Source organism: Lissotriton helveticus, chromosome 10, assembly GCF_964261635.1.
Source record: "Lissotriton helveticus chromosome 10, aLisHel1.1, whole genome shotgun sequence".
NCBI classification, from domain to species: domain Eukaryota; kingdom Metazoa; phylum Chordata; class Amphibia; order Caudata; family Salamandridae; genus Lissotriton; species Lissotriton helveticus.
Window position 1 is genome coordinate 190125718 of NC_136071.1, and position 19702 is coordinate 190145419.

General features: G+C 45.4%; 1 protein-coding gene across 1 annotated transcript in view; it reads left to right on the forward strand.

The window, feature by feature from the left end:
• Nucleotides 1-18746: 18746 nt before the first annotated feature.
• THUMPD1 (THUMP domain 1 NAT10 acetyltransferase adaptor) overlaps nt 18747-19702 on the forward strand; it is a 61268-nt gene continuing 60312 nt past the window's right edge. Inside the window, exon 1 of the mRNA XM_078665092.1 lies at nt 18747-19015. Coding sequence (XP_078521218.1) covers nt 18821-19015 — 195 coding nt within the window. The 5' untranslated portion in view covers nt 18747-18820. The remainder of the gene's footprint in view (nt 19016-19702) is intronic.

Below are 19702 nucleotides of genomic sequence, written 5' to 3' on the forward strand. Positions count from 1 at the left end.
GGATTTAACATCTGGAGTTAAAGCCATTTGCTTTGCTATACAATACCATTATCAAAGCAAATGGCTTTAACTTAATCAAAGGCGAGACCTATTGCATTTTCAATGCTTGTTATGTGTTTGGCCATACCCTGGATCATGGGTGCATTACTTGTGTCCTTCCACTTCTCATTTCTTATTAGGTGCTACTTTTTTCTTCACTTTATCAGTGTTTCTTTTGCAGCTGGCTCGCTTGTGTACTTCGTGGCGCCGCGGCCAGGGCGACTGACGCTGGAATCTGGGGATCACGGTTCGATCCCCAGCGCCGGCGGCAGGTTAGCCCAGCACCATGTGACTCTGGGCAATAGCTTGCTTAATCTTCCCGACGGCCCCCAGCGCCTAGAGACCCTAACGGGTGATTGTGCGCTTTACAAATGTGGATTATTATTATTATTATTATCTGTGTTGCTTTCCCCAACCATCCTCCCTCCCATTGTTGTTGCTTGGCCCACCACCTATCTCACCCCATCCTCTGTTTTGCACGGGGTTTCCTGTTTGGGACTTACTGAGGTTTGCAACAGAGAGGATAAAATTGGCGCACTATGACTTACGTTGGTAATTTAATTGGTCACTTTTGTTCCTACGGCACCTTCCTACGCTCACTGGCTTTTCTCTAAAGCAGAAAAAAACTGTGATTCTTTGACATAGAGCGCAAGCTCATGGGTGTGCACAATCTTTGGCCAAATTTTGGCTACATTCACACGCTATATCTCTTGTCATACGAGGTTTTGAGAAATCTCGCAAAAGTTTAGGAAAGCCTTTTTGTTACAGGTCCACTGCGCACACATTGTTAGATCAGAAGACAGAGGCGAAGAGAGTATGATTTACGCAAGATTAAATAATTTGGTAAAGTTAGAGACCCAACATTGCAAAGCAGTACTGCTTTTTCCAACGCCTATCAAGTACTGTGAGAGTGGACACTGTCTCCCCATGCTCCCATGAAGAAATATCTAGTCCAAGTTTGTTGATTTGAATTTCTTAGCACATACTTGCTAACAGCTTTAGGTTAATTTAACTATTTGGTGCGTGCAGCCCGTTTCTGGGTCACATGACTGGGTGTAGCTGACAGTTGGGCTTTGTGTATACCTCCTAGATAGCCGTACTCAATGGAGAACTTAGGTGTGCCTGGATGAGCCATAACTGGCAGGATGGGAGGGTTTCAGTGCTCCGTCTATTATCTCCTTGTGTTTGCTTTGTTCGCCATAAGTTGGCTGGGTATGCCTGGACGTGGGTCCCTTGCTCACTTTACCACTGGATTCAAACTAGCCTGGCTGATGAGGGGTGTTACCCGAAACTGGTTCCAGGAGGCTGGTTTCCATTTCAGGGAAGACCTGGCTTGGCAGTTCGGGCTGGTCTGCTCCCTTGAGGAACAGGGTAAAAACTGATTTGCATATGGCTGTGTCTGAACTAGGGTGACGAAGTGAGCTAAAGAACGATGATGGGTTCAATCCAGATCCGTGACTGAGGGTGAGTGTCTGAAAAGTTTCAGCGCTCCGTTCATCTCTTTGTGTTTGCTTTGGAGGATGGAGCTGGGCACAGCCTTACTTACACTTTTCTAGGCTGTATTCTTCCTTCACACAAAGGGTTGCATACCCCCTGTAGCCAGTCTGGAGCCAGACCAGGGAAGGCAGGATCCCTGGGGCCTTCAAAGAGAAACCTCTAAAAGCTTCTCTCACTTCAAAGGAAAGCCCAGGTATTAATATTGTGCCCCAGATAACAGCTCTTCGATACACTTCCAGACCCGAGGATACTCTGCTAGGAAGGACTGCTGTGCTGCTGAAAAGACTGCTACTCTGCTGGACTGATGCCGTGCTGTGCTGACCTGCTATGCTGACCTCTTGCCTGGGTGAGAATGACTGGACCTGCATCTGTTGAACCCAGGACCCCAGAGTGACTCCAAGGGCTAGTTGGCTGGCCTCCTGACTAGCGCATCAAAGACAGAAGGCTCCAACAACCATTACCCCCAGCACCTGGACCATCTGTGAGTCCCACCCTACCAAGTGGTGCCACCCCAGTCCTGGACACTTGGAAGTGTGCCTAAATGTGCTTTACCAGCCCATCCGTGGATCCCGCAGAAGTAACATATCTCCTCTGCTGTGCAATGCAACCCTGAGCAGAACTGAAGCATCGCTTCTGCTGCGAAGATTCTTCCAGCGCAAGAACTCCACATAGACCTTGCAGCCTGCATCGGGATCGCCGCTGCATGAAGTCTTCCCGAAGCGGGTCCCCACATCACAACTTTCTCGTTGATCGCAGCCTCAACTACAATGCAGGGTCTCACATTGTAGCCTCGCAGCTCTTCAGAACAGACACACCACCTCAATTTCATGACACATCCTCAACACCAGAATTCGCCCTTCTCGACAGGATACTCGTCGATGACTCAAGAACTTGCTGTGCAGCTCCTCGGAACTGACGTGTTGCCTCCGCTGCACCATGCATCCTCGACGTGGGACCTATCAACGCTTCTCAAACAGGATTTAAGGTATTCTTGTTCAGCTACCAGAGGTTAAGCACAGGTTAATTTGTGGTTTGCTTGTGCCTCACCTTAACAAGAATTGTGGTTGCTGCGTGTGTAGGGTTTCACATCCCTGAACCAGTAACCCAGTTTTTCACAACTATCTACCTGTATTCTGCATATTTCTAAGCCTTCTCACACTCAAGATCTTTAAACACATTACCGGAGCCAGACTGTTTGTTAAATTATGCATTTGTGGCAAAGCAGTATGGGATAAGATCATAAACAGTAGCACTGTGTGGTGGATTAGTGTTAGTGCAGTGCTTTGCAGTATTTACAAGTACATTTATAATATCTTATTAATATTTTTTATAGTGCTTTATAAGTGTTGCAAATAATAAACTATACTATTACTCAATGTAATAATACTCAATTTACTGAACTAAGAGATTTGGAATGCTAAGTTCCATGGAAAGATCTTTACTCTCATTAGCAGACGGGAGGTGGATTCTAAGCATGTCATCCACTAATGTTACCTATCACTAGAATCTGTGTGTGCTCCGAGAAAGTGGAACTTTGGTATTGGCTCCAATGACCTGCCTAAGTAGGGAAGCCAGGACCAGCTACAATGTTTTTCTGCATTTGCCCCCCTAAGTATGCCAGGTATGCCCAAACGTGAGTCCAAGAGTCACTGTGCCACTGGATTTAAACTAGCCTGGCTGTGGAGGTGTGATACACCGAAACCAGTCCCGGGATGCTTGTTTCCTGTACAAGGAGGACCTGGCCTGCAAGTTCGGGGTGGACTGTTCCCATGGGGAGCTAGGTCAAGAATAATTTGTATATGGCTGGGTCCAAACTGGGGTGGCATGTTGGGCGAAAAAACAATGGATGGGGATGACAGTCAGAAGTGGCTGAGATTAATTCAAGCATTCCATCCATCGCCTTGTTGTTTCTGCATTTGCTGCATTAAGTACACAGACCTGGGTCTCAGGCTGACTGTGTCACTTGATTCAAGCTAGCCTGGCTGATGAGGGGTGATTCCCCAGAACTAGTCCTAGGATACTAGTTTCTGGTCCAGGGAGTACCTGGCCTGGCAGTTCGGGCTGCACTGTACCCAGGGGATCAGGGTCAAGACTGATTTGCACATGGCTAAGTTCAAACTGGGATGGCAAGGTGGGCAAAAGAACTATGGATTGGGATGGAGCCTGAGCGATTGCTAGTGGCTGAGACTAATTCAAGCATTCCATCAATCACCTTGTTGTTTCTGCATTTGCTGCCCTAAGTGCGCTGGGTATGTCCAGGCATGGGTCTCGGGCTTGCTGTACCACTTGATTCAAGATAGCCTGGCTAAGGATGGATACCCGTAAACCGGTCCCAGGAAGATTGTTTCTGGTACAGGGAGGACCTGTCATGGCAGTTTGGGCTGGGTTGTTCCCATGAGGAGGAGGGTCAAAACTGATTTGATTTGCATAATGTTGGGTCCAAACTGGGGTGGTATGGTGGACAAAAAAATAATGGATTGGGATGCAGACCGAGGGATTGCCAGTGGCTGAGATTAATTCAAGAATTCCATCAATCACCTTGTTGTTTCTGCATTTGCCACGCTAAGTGGGCAGAGAATACCCAAACGTGGGTCTCTGGCTCACTGTGCCACTTGATTCAAGCTGCCTGACTAATGAAGGGTGATACCACGAAACCGGTCCAAGGAGCTTGTTCCCAGTCCAGGGAGAACCGGTCCTGGAAGCTCGGGCTGGACTGTTCCCATGAGGATCAGGGTCAAGACTGATTTGGATATGGCTGGGTCCAAACTGGGGTGGCATGGTGGGCAAAAAAACAATGGATTAGGATGCAGCCTGAGCAATTGCCAGTGGCTGAGATTTATTCAAGCATTCCATCCATTATCTTGTTGTTTCTGCATTTGCCGTCCTAAGTGCGCCGGGTATGCCCAGAGATGGGTATCGGGCTCACTGTGCCACTTGATTCAAGCTATCCTGGCTGATGAAGGTAATACTTTGAAACTGGTCCAAGGATGCTTGTTTCCGGACCACGGAGGGCCTGGCCTGGCAGTTCGGACTGGACAGTTCCCATGCTGGTGGGCCTGCAGCACTGATTGTGCCACCCACCAAAGGAGCCCTGTAAAGGTATCTCAGACCAGAGTCTGCACGCAGTTTTCACTGCCATGTCGACTTGGCATGTTCACCCACTTGCAAAAGCCCTAACCTTCCCTTTTATTACATGTGAGTCATCCCTAAGGTAGACCCAAGGTACCCCTAAGGGCAGGGTGCAGTGTATGTGAATGGTAGGACATGTACTTGTGTGTGACACATCCTGATAGTGAAATACAGTATATTTCATTTTTCAGGATTGAATGGCTATCTGTCCCATAGGATAGAATGGGAAGTACCGGGTAACATTTTACGAGTATATCTTCCCATTGGGACAAGATGGAGAAATGGAGTTTAGTATGCCTGAACTCAGAATGTAGAAATGCATCCTTTAGTAAAGATGATTTTTATGTTCTGTGTTTGAAAATATCACTTTTAGAAAGAAGGTATTTTCTTGCTTAGCCATCATTGGTGCCTCTGCTGGGTTGTGGATTGACCTTCTGGCTTTGGAGTGACAGGGACTGGGGATGTACATACTCTTCACACAGCCACTGGGGGGGTTGAGGTGTGTCTGCCTTTCCTGGATGAGTCCAGGCTGGGCTGAACAGAACTGGTCCACATTTAGAGTAGTGTGAGGAGATTTCCTTGCACCTGACTGGGCCTGGTCTGCCGTAGACAATGCTGTTTCCACCTCCTGCCAAGAAGCTGGGCCAGAGACGACCAAACTAGTTTGGACTGAGCACACACTCTGCCCAAGAGAACAAAGAGAGAGAAACTGAGTATAAATATTGGGGCCCAGACCCCAGAACTTTAGAACTCACTTGGATCCAGGAACCTGCCAAGAAGAAGAGCTGAAAGAACTGCCAGGAGGAGTACTGCCCCTTTGCTTTCTTGTTGCTTTTCTAGGTTGGCCTGCAGCTGCTGCTTCGGCCTTGGCCAGTGAAAAGACTGAACTGAACTTTCTTAACTTGTTGCTGAGTATCTCCAAGGGCTTGAAATAGAACTTGCCTCCTGTTCGCAAAGTCACAGGGACAGCAAAGACTTCACTTAGCTCTCGGTACCGCCTCTGGAACCGTGAGTTTCAGTTGCCACAGAAGGGGAAAGCAGCTGACACCGTTACCGACACTGCAGCACTTCGCACCCCAACCCTGGTCTCACCAATGACAACAACTGCCGCCGCCACCGAGCCGCTGCTTACACCGCGACCTGTGGGCACCACACTCCACACCGCCTCGCTTTATTCCGCTACTCTGGTCTCACCAACAATTTCGCTACCAGCTGACCTCGACACCTGTGACCGCACTGCAGTTTGGGGGCACCGCTTGCAAGTCACGCAATGTGCCGCCCCGTCCGACACCGGAGTCTGGGCCAACCGACTGCAGCACCCATCAACTGGCACTGTCGCTTGCATCGTGTCCTGTCAGTACGGCCACAAGCAACACCTCACTCCGCACCGCAGCCCTGGTCTCACCAACATCGCTGGACGACTGTGATCAAGTCGCTGCCTGCCCATGCGACTTTAGGGCACCTCACGCCGCACTGCTATGCTTCACATCCCAACTGTGACAGTTGCCACGACTGGTCTGCACCGACGTGGTTAGCCGGAACCAAAGGTACTGTTTACGAAGTCTGTTGAAACTAACGCCGGTCCGCACCAACGCGGTCGTCCGGATTTGTTGGATTCCATTGTTTTCAGCACTGTAGTAGCCACGGATGGAGCTACCAGCTTCAAGGAACTGCATTTTAAAGTTATTCTTGCAAAGCACACATTTTTGATTACCGTATGTTGGTCTTTTTATCGTTTTGGTCGTGTCTTCACAAATAAATATTAGTTATTTTTTCTAAAACTGGTGTGGTGTCATTTTGTAGTGTTTTCACTGTATTACTATTGGTTATAGCAAATGCTTTACACACTGCCTCTGAGATAAGCCTGACTGCTTGTGCCAAACTACCAAGGGGGTGAGCAGGGATTATTTGAATAGTGTATCCCCCCTTATCCTGACTAAAAGGAAGGGTCCCTATGTGAACAAATGTGGAAACCATTGCAAACTAGAGACCCCCATTTCTAACTGGGAAGTATTACATTTCGAATGCCATGCTCGTCAACAAAAAAATGCATTCAGAATCTGAAAGTTGAAACAAAACTGAGAATTTGTGGACTACCATAATTGCGGGTGCAACACTCCACTTATGATTTAATTCAATTTCCGTGTAGGAGTTGTTTGGAGATACCGGGGTAGTGAGTGTCCAACTTGCTGGTGGTAAGTGCTTGCGTGACAGTCCCTCTGGTGTTCTGAGGCAACAATTTGAAGATATTTCGCATGCATAGAATGTGGAAGCAAGAGGTTAACACAGCGTTGACTTGAGCAGTCATACTGAGCTTGTCGTCTGGGATGATACCTAGATTCCTTGCGTGGTCTGTGGGTGTTGTTCCTAGCTCTGACGGCATCAGACATCTGAAGGGGAACCAACCCAAACTTGTTTTAAAACCTTAGACAGGGGAATCACATCTCATCTGGAAAATATGTATAAAGATGGCACCTTACTATCATGCAATTCCAGGTTCTTCTTGCCCAAGGAAGGAAGTGCGCCACAGCGTAGTCAAACAGCTGGTAAGACTTGGGCTGGTATCTGTATGACCACAAGTTTCCCAGAGGTTAGGGGACTTCACTTGAACTCTGCACAATTTGCAGGAGAAACTGTAGGTTTGCCTAGCACCTAGACGCCTGCCTGATTGCCTGCTCAGTGAGGTAAGGAGATTGACTGGCCCTACGGGAGGAGAGACAGCCAAGGAGGAGAAGCCAGCTGAGTTCCCCAAATGAGGAACACCTAGAAGTTGCTACATGCCATTGGGAGCGAAGCTGGAACTTATCTGTTTCATGAAGGGTCTAATGGTCTCTCATTATGGCCCCCAAAGTGCATGCTACTGGAATCAAGCCAAGACGCAATCCATTGCTATCCAGGACTCCTGTAATTCTTGAAGGCGTAGTGCTCCTGCTGCAAACCACCGCAGTGAATCATGAGGAGTCGCTGTCTTTGCCACTGAAGAAGACGCCAATCCCAGCCTGGGGGCCGCAACTGCCCAAAAAAGCTATCCCATGTGACCCACCCTGGTGGCCACAACTACCCTCAACATACACCAGAAGGGACAGGCCCCCGCCGAAAAGGCCTGCTGTGCTGCCCCCACCACAACTCCAGTCCGAATTGACACTCCCACAGTGGCTCTGTGTCAGCAGAGACACCGCTGAGAGTTTCAGCTAGAGTTGCGCGCACCAGCTGTGGAGGACGCAACAGTGTGAGCAAGAAAAAGGACCACACATGAAACTACTGAACTAGATGCGCTGACTATGTTCCACTTCAGAAACAGTGACTGTTGCATGAACAATACCTTTGAATTGGATACATACTATTGAAATTAACTGCAAGCTACTTCAATTAAGCAGAGATCTAGCACACCTGTGCCTCATCTGTGCATTTAATTAAATTATCACCGTACATGACCAAAGAACTTTAACCAGGTGTCTCGAAAACCTCACTTGTTCTTGCTCAGAGGTTACCTTAACAACATATCTCGACAGACCATCCACTGGTTTAATCAGGTCTTGCTTGAGAAGATTATTAATTTCAGCATCAACCTATCTTTGAATATTAAAATGTATCCCACGAGCAACACGTTAAATTGAGTTGTCGATGTATAGATGTTTTTTTCTGTCTTTAAGTTTGCTGACACCTGACCTTGGAAAAGTGGGGAACATCTTCACGATGTCAATATGTTTTCCTTCTCTTGTTCTGGCAATCAGTTGGCAAAGGACTTGGAGGAGGCCCATCTTTATTTCGTAGTTGAAAATCAAAATACTCCCTGTGCCTGAAGCAGCCTCCACAATATGTCACTAACAATCCAGTGGGGCTGACAAGTGAGCTGCGAAAGAAAAAGTCCTAAATATTTGAGGGGCCTTTTGGAGCCAAACGCCTGCAAGTTCACATCTGCAGGAGTTAGCAAAAGCTTGCAGGATAGAATTGCAAAAGCAATATCCAGCATGACATTGATGGTCGCCTTTGTCCACGAGGAAAGGGATTTTACCCCCTTAACATCAGTATCAAGTACCAGATAGTTAATCATCATCTTCTGTGGGGATGATTCCTCTGGGGGAAAGAAACATGGCTGTTCTCGATGAAGCTCTGTCTGATAACATTGCGATTTTTGGGTGTTGTGTGATTATGTACGTCTGAGTGAAGAGGAGAATTTGCTAGAGGGCTTACTTTCAGTTTGACTTCTGCAGATACTTGGAAATTGCTGACTTTTGTACAACCTTGGCATGTGCTGTGGATAAGCAAAATATACCGAAAGAATATGTGCAACATGAAATAATGCATGAAGTTTTAAGACAGATTTACTCAACTACCATTGAGTTTGTTTGCTTTCAAAATAAAATGTACCCCAAAATGATTGCAACTTGGAAAAAACAATGGACAAAGGTTTCAGATAGTTTTACTAAACTATAGGCCATTTTTAAGGACAAGACTAAATACCATTTCTCTAAACCATCATTTAATTAAATATGTTTGATGCATGCCCGTATTTAAAAAAATAAAATTGTAGAATCAAAGTAAAACTATTATGAGCAGTGTAAAACCAATATGGACCCCATTTGTGGAGAAACTGATGAAAGTGCATCGTCTGGTAAATGACTTTACACTGCTAAAGATTTAGGACTTTTAGCAATTCACAAGAGTTTACGGAAGTAGGCACAGAAATATGCAACACTTGTATTTTTCCATACCTACTCCTAGTAAACCTTTGTGATTTCCATTTTCATGTGAGCAAATAATAACATACATTTGCCGAACAAGTATTACAACTTTTCTTTTTTATTCCAGAGAAGAAAACGACTTTAGCACCATGGAAAATGTTTTACTCTTGTCCTGGGCAGAGGTAAATTTCCACCCCTTCCACAGTGGGAGGGATTGGAGAGGAATTGGTGCACTTCTATAAATAGGTCATTTTGTGGGTGTGCACAAACTTATATTCCAGGCCTGGGTAAACTCTTCTGCCTACTTCGAAACCATGTGAGTAGATTTGTCCATGAGAAAATCTTCTTGTGTATAAATCCTTTTGAGCAAAAAGACAACTTTTGCATGTGTAAGCCAAACTCACATGCAGATAGCCATAACCTTTTGACACCAACAAAACTTCGCAGTTTATCAAGGTGTCAAACGTATTTGTCCAGTCTTTGGCTTGGCACTTAGTATGTGCTCACAATTATGGTAAACAAGGGAACTGTGATATGATGAGATGAAGTGATCTGCCCAATTACACAATGTGATCATGAGGAGAACGTCAGATCGGGGGGACCTCCTCAATTGGAATCTTAACCGCATGCGTGCGGCGGCTTTTCCCGCTGTATGCGGCGTTTTTTTAAAACGCGCGTTACATGACGAGCTCAGCTCGTCATCGGCGTGCGAGCGGCGCAACTCATGACGAGCTGAGCTCGTCATCAGCGCCGAAGTGGTTAAGAACTAGTCAATAGTTGAAAATCAGTTTATTAAAGTGACATTTTGGGAGATCAAATGAATGCTTAAAAGTTAGTTTGCCTGTGTAATTACTCAGGCGGGGTCTGGTGGCTTAGTGAACTAATGTGTCTCCTGAAGGGGCCTGTGTTTGACTGGATAGTCACAGGTTAAAATCTCTGTAGGTCCACTCAGCCATTCATCCTTTTGAGGGCAATAAAATGAGCACCATTGAGCAGTGGCGGCTACATTTGAAAGGGGGTGTTGAGGAGAGAAGGAGGGGTTAATGAAAAAATTTAAAAAGCACTTGTCTGGGTACAGCCGGCCGCTGCCTCTCCACTGTCCTCTTCTTCTTCCAGTCTCGAGTCCTGGAAGCACACAGGCTCCCAGACTCCCCTAGCCAATCACGGCACTGCTATCACCAGCATAACAGCAGCGTCGTGATTGTTCTGAGCGCCCTAGTTTGGCACTCAGACAGGGAGTTGGAGGGAATATATGATGTTACCACGATTTCAAATACAACGCATGGCTTTACCACGTGAATTTTACATCGCTAGAGTCTTTACCACGCAGAATAATAGAACGCAGCATTTTACCACGCATGAATACGTTAGTATTCATCCAGCGTCGATTATGCCCAAAAAAACACTGAAATAAACATAATGAAACGGATAGGCAAAAAAAATATGTCTTCAGTAGTGACATTGTTTGTCTTTTTTCACTTTCACTGACCCTCTAAAATCGTGTCCGCAAGCAAGATGGCTGAATATTTCGTCAAAGAATATCATTTGTTAATTAGTAATACACGTTTTAGTTACACATTAAGTTATCCTTTTTAAATATTTTTTAATGTAGATTCCTTAATGTTTTTTGTTGTTTGTTTGGGGGGGAGACCCCCTCAGCCCCCCTTTTTAAAAAACATTTTTACATTTGATTTTTTTGGGGGGGGAGACCCCCCCAGCCCCCCTTTTTTATTTTTTTCCATTTCCACCCATCCCTTTACTACTTATCACGTATTTAATTTATGCGTGAAAACACTTCTATCAAAATAAAAAAAGGACTTTTCTTTTTACGTACACGCAGAACGTAGGATTGTTGACCGGAACGTTTCTTTCGTGGTAAAGACGATCGTGGAAGGCATACGTGTGGGAAAGACGTTTACGTGGTAAGTGCCTCGTTGTAAACGTTACGCGTAGTAATGCCTTCGTTGTAAATGATGTTTCCCAGTTGGAGGCTGTGCCTGTTCTCCACCCTGGCTGTACAATACAGCTGTGGAGAACATGCTAAGTGTGCATGACTGTTTAGCCGGCCCAAGACGGCTGGCCAAACCGTCGTGTGCATTTAGAGTGCCACCATTCCAGCCCTGCAGGGCTCTGGCCAGCCCCGCATGAAATTAACTGAGCCAATGCACTAGGAAAGATAAAATTATAATAACGTTGCGCTATTATCATTTTATTTTTGCTTTAAGAACTGCTCAGAGAAGAGTGGAGCGAAACTCCTCTGCCTTAGCAGAGGAGCTGGCGCTGCCTTTGAGTTGGGTAACAATAAACCTCTGTTATTCAGCTCCAAAAGTGTGCTTTTCAGATACACAATTTGTTATTCATAAGATGCTTCCTCAGAAACTAGTCTGAATTCTGCCATAATTAAAGTGGTGGCTTACTCAGAACCCTACTTTCATCAGAAGGCCAGCCTAAACAGAATCCGTTCAAAGCCCAAGCCTCTCCATATATAGAACCTGCAAATATTCAAATATTTGAAATTAACATAGCACCTGTATGATCGGAGAATAGTGTAATCAGAGAAAATTGACGTCAGAACCTGCTAGAATCATAACCCTAGAAGATAACTCAAGAATCAATAGTTTTACCAGGTGTGAGAAACTGGCCTGGTATATGATGTCCATTAACGTAAGTGGGCACCTTGCACCAGTCCAGACAACCCTTATGGTGATTTAAGAGGTCTTAGACAACCTTAGAAAGCTCTCTAAATGGTAGCTGTGGAGAGCAGCCTTCAGGCTTAGCCCAGAAGGAGTGTAAAGCAGCTTGTTTTACCAGAATGCAATCTTGTAGTATAGATTAAGTGAAAGAGAACTACACTAAAGTATTTTTAAAAATATGTATTTATTATATAATACTCTCTAGTACGTTCCAATATCTCCAACACTGAGATAAACACAATGCACACACTACTTTAGCACAGAAACACAGTAAATAGCACAAAATACACAGTGGCCTGGGGGTGGGGGGGGGGGAGGAACATATACTAAGAAAGTGGTATAAGAACCACGACTCGAGTCAAGACAGGTCGAGAGGACGTAGAAGTGCTGGGACCTCAAGGAATCACCCAAGGTGAGTAGATAGGGACCCCACGGAGAGCGTGTGCAGTGTGGAAACACAACTGTGTTCTCTGTACAACTCTATGTGGAAGCCGCAGTTGGATTTTTAAAGATTAAGGACCCTTCCCAGTGGGCCCTGAAGAAACCCCTTGGAAGGCAGAATGTTGAAGAGCCACCCCACCTGTGTATACCCTAGTACCCACGTTACCTACACCAGGAAAGCTGGGTGCATACATGTGAAGTGGTGTCAGAAACTGCCGTTGAACGCAATTGAGGACTTCGGGAAAGTGTCGCAACTGGAAGAGGAGAAAGTGTCTGTGGGAACCCAAACGTGGATTCTGGAAGAGGAGTACCTGAAGGCAGAGGGGGCAGAGTCTGTCACTCAGGAGTAACCAGGAGACTTGGAAGACGAATGCTCTCTGATGGTGGGTGCTTCAGGGAAGATGACAATGACTTTGACTCTGCAGCTGTGTGGACCAGGCGAAGATTCTGGTCACAGGAGGTGCTCGAGGTTAGGGCTACTTGGAGCACGAATATCTTTTTGCAAAGAAGCCAACAAGCCTTTGCAACTGCAAGTTGGACGCAGTGCACAAGGGTTCGGTTATTGCAACCCCCACAAGGGATACTGTCCTCAAACTTGGTGAGAGGGTAGAGCAGGCCTTGGAAACTGTAGGAAAACCACCACCTGTCTTGCAGATCCCACGGAGTCCGGAGGAGCTCTGGATCTGCAGACCGGTCAACTTAGTTGTGGTGCCTGCAAATGCAGGGGAGTGCCTCCTTCACTCCAAGGGCGATTACTGTCTTTGATGTTTCACAGGCCATGGAAGGATCCTGTATGATGCACAGGCACAGCCGATGCAACAGACTGGAAGGGAGACAAAGTCAGGCCCCAACGAAGTCCAGCGTGCCCAGACAGTAGAAGTGCAGTGGTGTCTGATCTGAATCTTATCCCACGACGAATCTAGGGACCTACACCCAGGTAAGCCCTTAAATACCCAAGGGAAAGGTTTGGGAAGATTCAGGGGACCCTTCCGAGGGGAGGGTCTGGACAGGGGGAGGTTACTCCCGAGTCCTTTGTCCAGTTTCGCGTCAGAGCGGGAGCCAACGGCTCTGAGAACTGGTTTGAACTGGGCTATACACGGGGACACTAAATGTGCCCCTCATGCAGACTTTCTGGCGCTGGCAAGCACACCCACCCGGTCCCAATACTGTCTGGGAAGTGGTCACACCTCCCTGTAACAGGATTCCTTTTGTTCCACCTTCCTCTGCTCAAGCTTGCCTCAGCAGCAGGAGGGCAGACATGTGTCTCTGGCTGGCAGCAACCATTTTGTGCTGTCTCGGTCTAGAAGACTGGTACCGAGAACATTGAGAGCCTAACGGAGGGCTCTTCCAGTGCTTGGAATCATACCTGCCACACCGTTTACAGTGTCAGGGCATGATTCCAACGTGTTTCATACCAAACATGATAGGATTCGTTGCAGCCGTTTTCAAGATGGTCATTGCGTAATTACGCGGTGCTCCTCTATATAGTATATGGCTGCTTCACTGACAACCCGGGAGAATGGACTTTGTACGCCGCAGGGGTGTCCTGCTCTTGCAGAGGCGCCCACTCGCTTAGAACCAAGCACTCTGCATTCAGGGTTGCAAAGCCTGATATAGGGGTGACTTATAGGTTTTGAGTGCAGTGCCCCTTAGATATAGTAAACCTATATCTTTAGCAAGTGGTGCATGCACAAACTTACACAGGCTACAATAGCAGGCCTGTAGTTACACTGTCTCCCATGGTTGGCACAATGCATGCTTCAGCCCATGGGGGACATCTGGGCTACCTATGCCCTGGGTACCTTAGTACCATATGCTAGGGACTGATAAGGGTATCCCAGTATCCAATCTCGAGTGTACCTAAGTACTCAATACAACAATTTAGGGAGAAAGCAGAGACAGGGTCCTAATTAGCAGGATCCCAGTCAGACTAGTCATAATACAGCTTGCACCAGGCAAAAAGTGGGGGTAACCATAGAAGTAGATACTACTTTCCTATACCAGGCTTTTAAACAATAGAGCAAAATATATATTCTGTGTTTTGTATATTTTTGGGGGGCAGAAAATAAGTTGGTAGACTTTTTTGTTGTTGTTTTAATTTAGCATAGGAATCTCTCGTTCTCTTTGTATTGAAAGAGTACAGCTCTGTTGTCAGGGCATACCAAAAGTGTGGGTAACACAGGGGCTTGTTATTTTCAAGTGCACCCAAATAAAAGTCAAAATTATTCATCTAACGACACCTGGGACATGGATTATCAATATCAGACATGCTAAAGCGTCGAGGGGCACCTAGGTAGAGGGAGTCAGAAGAAATGTTGGCAACAGGAGCAGCAGCATGGTGCACTTTAAGAGCATCAAAAGTGCTGGTCCTAATTTAAACTTATCTTCCTTCCAGGACAAGATGATATTAAGTGTGGGGTATGCAGGAGATACTCAGCATGAAGAGCTAACGGAGGCCAGGCCAGCACATGTAGGCTGAGAAGTGCTTCATTGCCAGCGTAGTGTCCGTGCTAAAAAAAAAAAAAAAAGAATACTCCGAAAAAAACACAGGTTACCCATAGACGCAGTTGAGACCTGGGTTGATAGTGTTTTAACAAACAACAATGTCTCAAAAGGTAATATTTGTTGGCAATTATGTACAGCATGCACAACAATTGCAGAAAGAAGGAAACAAGGAGACATTAATGGTTGAAGAAAAATTGTATAAAGCGGTCTCTATTTGAAAAAATGAATACTGTTAGAGTATCAGCACTATTTACATATGTGGGTGTAACCCATACATTCTTGTGCACATCAGTGCTCGTGCAGAGGGCTGCACAAAAGAAATATAAAACAACTTCAATGGTTGCAAAACTTGAAAGTTATTGTGAGAAAACAGAATTGTCAATAAGTTAGAGAACCAATAGACGCCAAGAGTTATGCTGAGAGGTCAACGGCGTTTCAACCTATAAAGAGTTCAGGTTATCTTCAGGTACGGGGTACAAAAGAATCTGCCAGTGCTGTTGTGGGGCATGGTAATGGTCCAAGGTATTGTACATCAGGCAATGCACCCATGGTGTGCACAGAAGAAATTCGTGATTGGGCACAACGGGGCCGTTTTGCAGGTGAAAGCGTCCAGGTCGCATTTAGAAATCCAGCCAGGGGGAGGCGTGTTTTAACGAAAAAGGGCCGTGTCATGATGAGAGGGTCCAGGCCCGGTAGTAAACTAGTCCCAAGGGAAGTAACACTGTAGTGAATACAGTCAGCGTATAGAGAGATCAGAGGCCTACCAACAAATGGGATTACCCTCCTAGATGCGACATTGACACATCTAGGAGAATCTCAGCACCTCAACACATCATCTAGTTTGGTGTGTTTATTTCATATGCTTCCACAACCTAAGTGCTATATCTTGAGGGTATACAGACAACTAAATATTCTTGTGCCACAGTACAATATGGGATCTTGTTTATTCAGGAGAGTGACTGCCTTCACCAGTGTTCGAATGCCTCTGCTTGCTTCACCTTCCTCTCACATGTGTCTCTTCGCAAGCACAAAGGAATTGCCAGGAGGCATGTCTGAAGCTACCTGCAGTTCAGGCAAAAACTGCGACAAAGCTAGGTGTACATACAAAGATCTCTGCAGAAGGTGTATTACGCCCACGCATAAAGCTCAGTCTGTGTCCATTTTAGCATGCCAGAACTTTATTATCACACATGCTCTAGTCTTGATTTCTTTGGCGCAGTTTTAAAAAAATGTAAAAGCGATCTTCGACTAGCACTTCAAGGCTGCTTCTCATGACTCAGCCCCACATGACTTCGTCCCCTTTCTGCTCCCACCTCTTAGCCAACCAATATATGTGTTTCCTTTGGAAATCGTTTCCATTTCCATCGCAAGAATTAGGTGCTTCTCCTTTTGCTTTTAAAATAGGTCTTTAAGGAATTCTGTAGGTGCTAGTATATTTGAAACCCAGAATTAAACATCTGTCTTTGAGAGCCCGAAAGGGGCTTGAGGCAAGAACCCCTGCTGACAATTTTGGCTTCCTTCGGCCAAGCAAGATGTGGTGAAATCTGGGCCTTTAAAGATTGAGTAGTTTCTGCTCAGGTTGCCATCCTGGATTGCTGTTCCAATCCCTTCCTCCTCAATATGGTATATTTATTCAGTTGTCGGCAGTAACCCTGCCTGAAAATTAAATATAATAATAATAAAACCAAAAGAAAACAGTGCAAGACTACTGCTCATGTCTCCAATTCCCATTCTTGCACTTTCGGCATCCTTTTATTAATCCGACAGAATCGCTGACTAGTGCATATTGCTATAAGGATTACTGGGCTATCTCTGATTAGCCCCCAATATTGGTGTTCATGTGCACAGCATTTTGCTGCCCCTATGGCTAGGCAGGTGCTGTTTAAGCACCTATACTTTTAGTCCTTATAATAAGTTGTGCATCACACACCCTCACTCATCACAGTGCTAGGCACTGCGTCCATAAAACACCAACACCACTAATGTCATCACGCATGACTTGAAAACTCTTTCTATCCATGTGGGTAATCGCGTCAATAGAGATGGGCGAGCCTCTTAAAATCTTGAGTCAGATGCCTGGCTCTGACTCAGTCTCAGCCCTAAATCCTATTGGAACTTAATGCACAAAACGAGTTGAGCTTTCAAAGAAGGAGATGTGGCCAGGATGTTACAGCTGCTGACCAGGAAACATGGGGAATAAAGTTTGAATCCCAGACTCTGTTGAGCATTTTGTGAATCTTTGAAAATCTCTCTGTGCTGAAAAAGGTATAACAGTCTCTGTAGGTAGTGAAGCACTGTTATGGGTACATTTCACGCTACTTACAACTGCCAAAAATAAAATGTGGATTCTGCCTGTCACTCATGCTGTAAACTCATCCTCTAAGCATTAAGGACAAAGTGTCAACCTCTGATGTCAGAGAGAGATACCCATCTAGTGGCTGAACTACACAGTGTGAACCTGGATAATCTGAGAAGTTTCCCTGCTTAACCAAATTGTGTGATTTGGGACAAATACTTTTATTTCACCAAGCCTTGTTTGTCCATTATCACAAATGAGACCACCTTCAAATATGTGAGTTCATGATATGCACTGTACAAATACCTCTCTTGTGATTGGTTTAATGGTCTACAATGTTGCTCCATCCATATTAACAATCTAGGTCAATGGTCCTTAATGTGGTCCTGTACCCCAGGGGGTCCACGAAGCCTAATAAAGGGTTCTGCAAATGCTTAGAATTTTTTTTTTTTTACAGATTAATAAAGATTATGAAATAAAGAAACAAAATGTAAAATTGAAGACTTTAAAACATTCTGTAAAGGTGAAATTTGAAATGAGAGTCTAAAAATTAAGTTGCCATCCACATATTGATCTTTGGGAGCAGTGCAAGTGCATCAAACAGAATTCAGTATGGGCGATGGGTGTGGCCTTAGATGAATTTAGAAAAGTTCCAATCATCCCATTAAAATAAATGTTGATTCTTGTGTATTTGTTTGTGAATTATTTAAAATATTTCATCATATTTGTATTTGATGAATACTTATTTCTGTATTTGTGTTAATTATTTTATAATATATGGGAAGAACTTTAAAAATGCTCCAGTAAAATACAAGACGCCGATATAAATAAATTGTCCAGTAGTATTAAACACCACATGGGAAAGGGATGTTTCGCGTAAATCATAAATTATCAATGGACGAGTTGAACCCGAAAATGTTTTAGAAACACATATTTTTTGCAGTTTTTTGATAGCGCGAACTCAACCCGTTGAAATTGGAGCGCTGCCCTCACATGAGCACCAGTTACATCACTCAAGGAGGCAGTCATTAAACATTGCCTAAAAGCGTTTTTTTGCATTATGAGAAAATAACTCTGTACAGTGTACGAAATCGATCTCAATGGTGCATTATGAAACGTAATCTCAGCTCATTTACCGTTGAAAGCAGGTGGACAAGATACAGCGCCGCTGCATGTGACTGACTGTACAAATCTCGCGCTGTGCTCATTTCAATTTTTGAAGACGTCGAGAACAGAGATTATTTTTTACTTCATGAGCTAGACCGCAGACGAAAAAGAGTATTGGTCGAAGGCTCAGGTTTCGACCATCTTAGGGGTAGATAAAGGTAACGTCTCAAGAGAAAATAGTGATCAACATGCAACGTGGCTGCCGCTCTAATGTTCCTTTCCGTGTTTACATTCGGCTGCGCAGTCTAGCATTTATTCCAGGAACACGTGGACCACGCCCCCTGTGTTGTGACGGATGCTGTAGACATCGACGAGGTCTAGCCCTCGCGGTTTGAAACGGACCGTCCGCTGTGATCTTCAGTTCAACCATGAGTGGCGACGCAGGGCAAAAGAGAAGCCGGGCTCAGTATGGCGGACCCAACAAACGTCAAAAGGGAAGCCGGCAGCTGGAGGCTGGCATGCAGGGCATCCTCATCACCTGTAACATGAACGAGAGGAAGTGCGTGGGAGAGGCCTACAGCCTTCTTAATGCATACGCCGAGGAACTGTTTGGCCCAGAGAAGGTAGTAATGCTGAGGGAAAGTTGGCTGGCACAAACACCACATGGCCACCAGTATATGCAGTCCGGGGGTAGGCGACTACGTTAGTAAGCCTCATCAATAAGAGTATTCGGACGTTATATATAGTGAGTGAGCAGGATGGGTAATATACATGGTTTCGAAGTTGTCAGAGAGTTGTAAAAGTAGGGTATTGTTATTTATTCAGCGTTCGATGTCTTTATATGTGATCAAGAAATTGATCTGCCCATACAAGTGGCAGATGGTGAACTGCACTGGATTCTGGAGCTGGAACACTTTTCAAAGTGGGGTTCTGTCCTGTGAAATCCGTGAGTAAAACCTCAATGTGTTAATACCGGTGATTTTAGGACATTTGAAAAACCACTTCTGTGGAAGAGTATGGGGTAATCCTATATAATGCGTGAATGTTAGTTGTATCCCAAGCGAGTGGGCGGAAAGCACCCAGGTAAATTAGCGCCTGCACCACATATGTTGGGATCTGTATCTTATTTCCAGACATTTATGGATCTTTCTGCTGATAAATCCTTATATTAGCTATATAAATATATAGGGCCCTGACCCCCAGGTGCCACCTGTGGCTTGCTTCATCAGAGGACCTTCACTCGTGCACCTAGCGTGTATGAGTGGGCTCAGCGCCTTTGTAAGTGAAACTTATGAGTGGGAGTGTAAGTG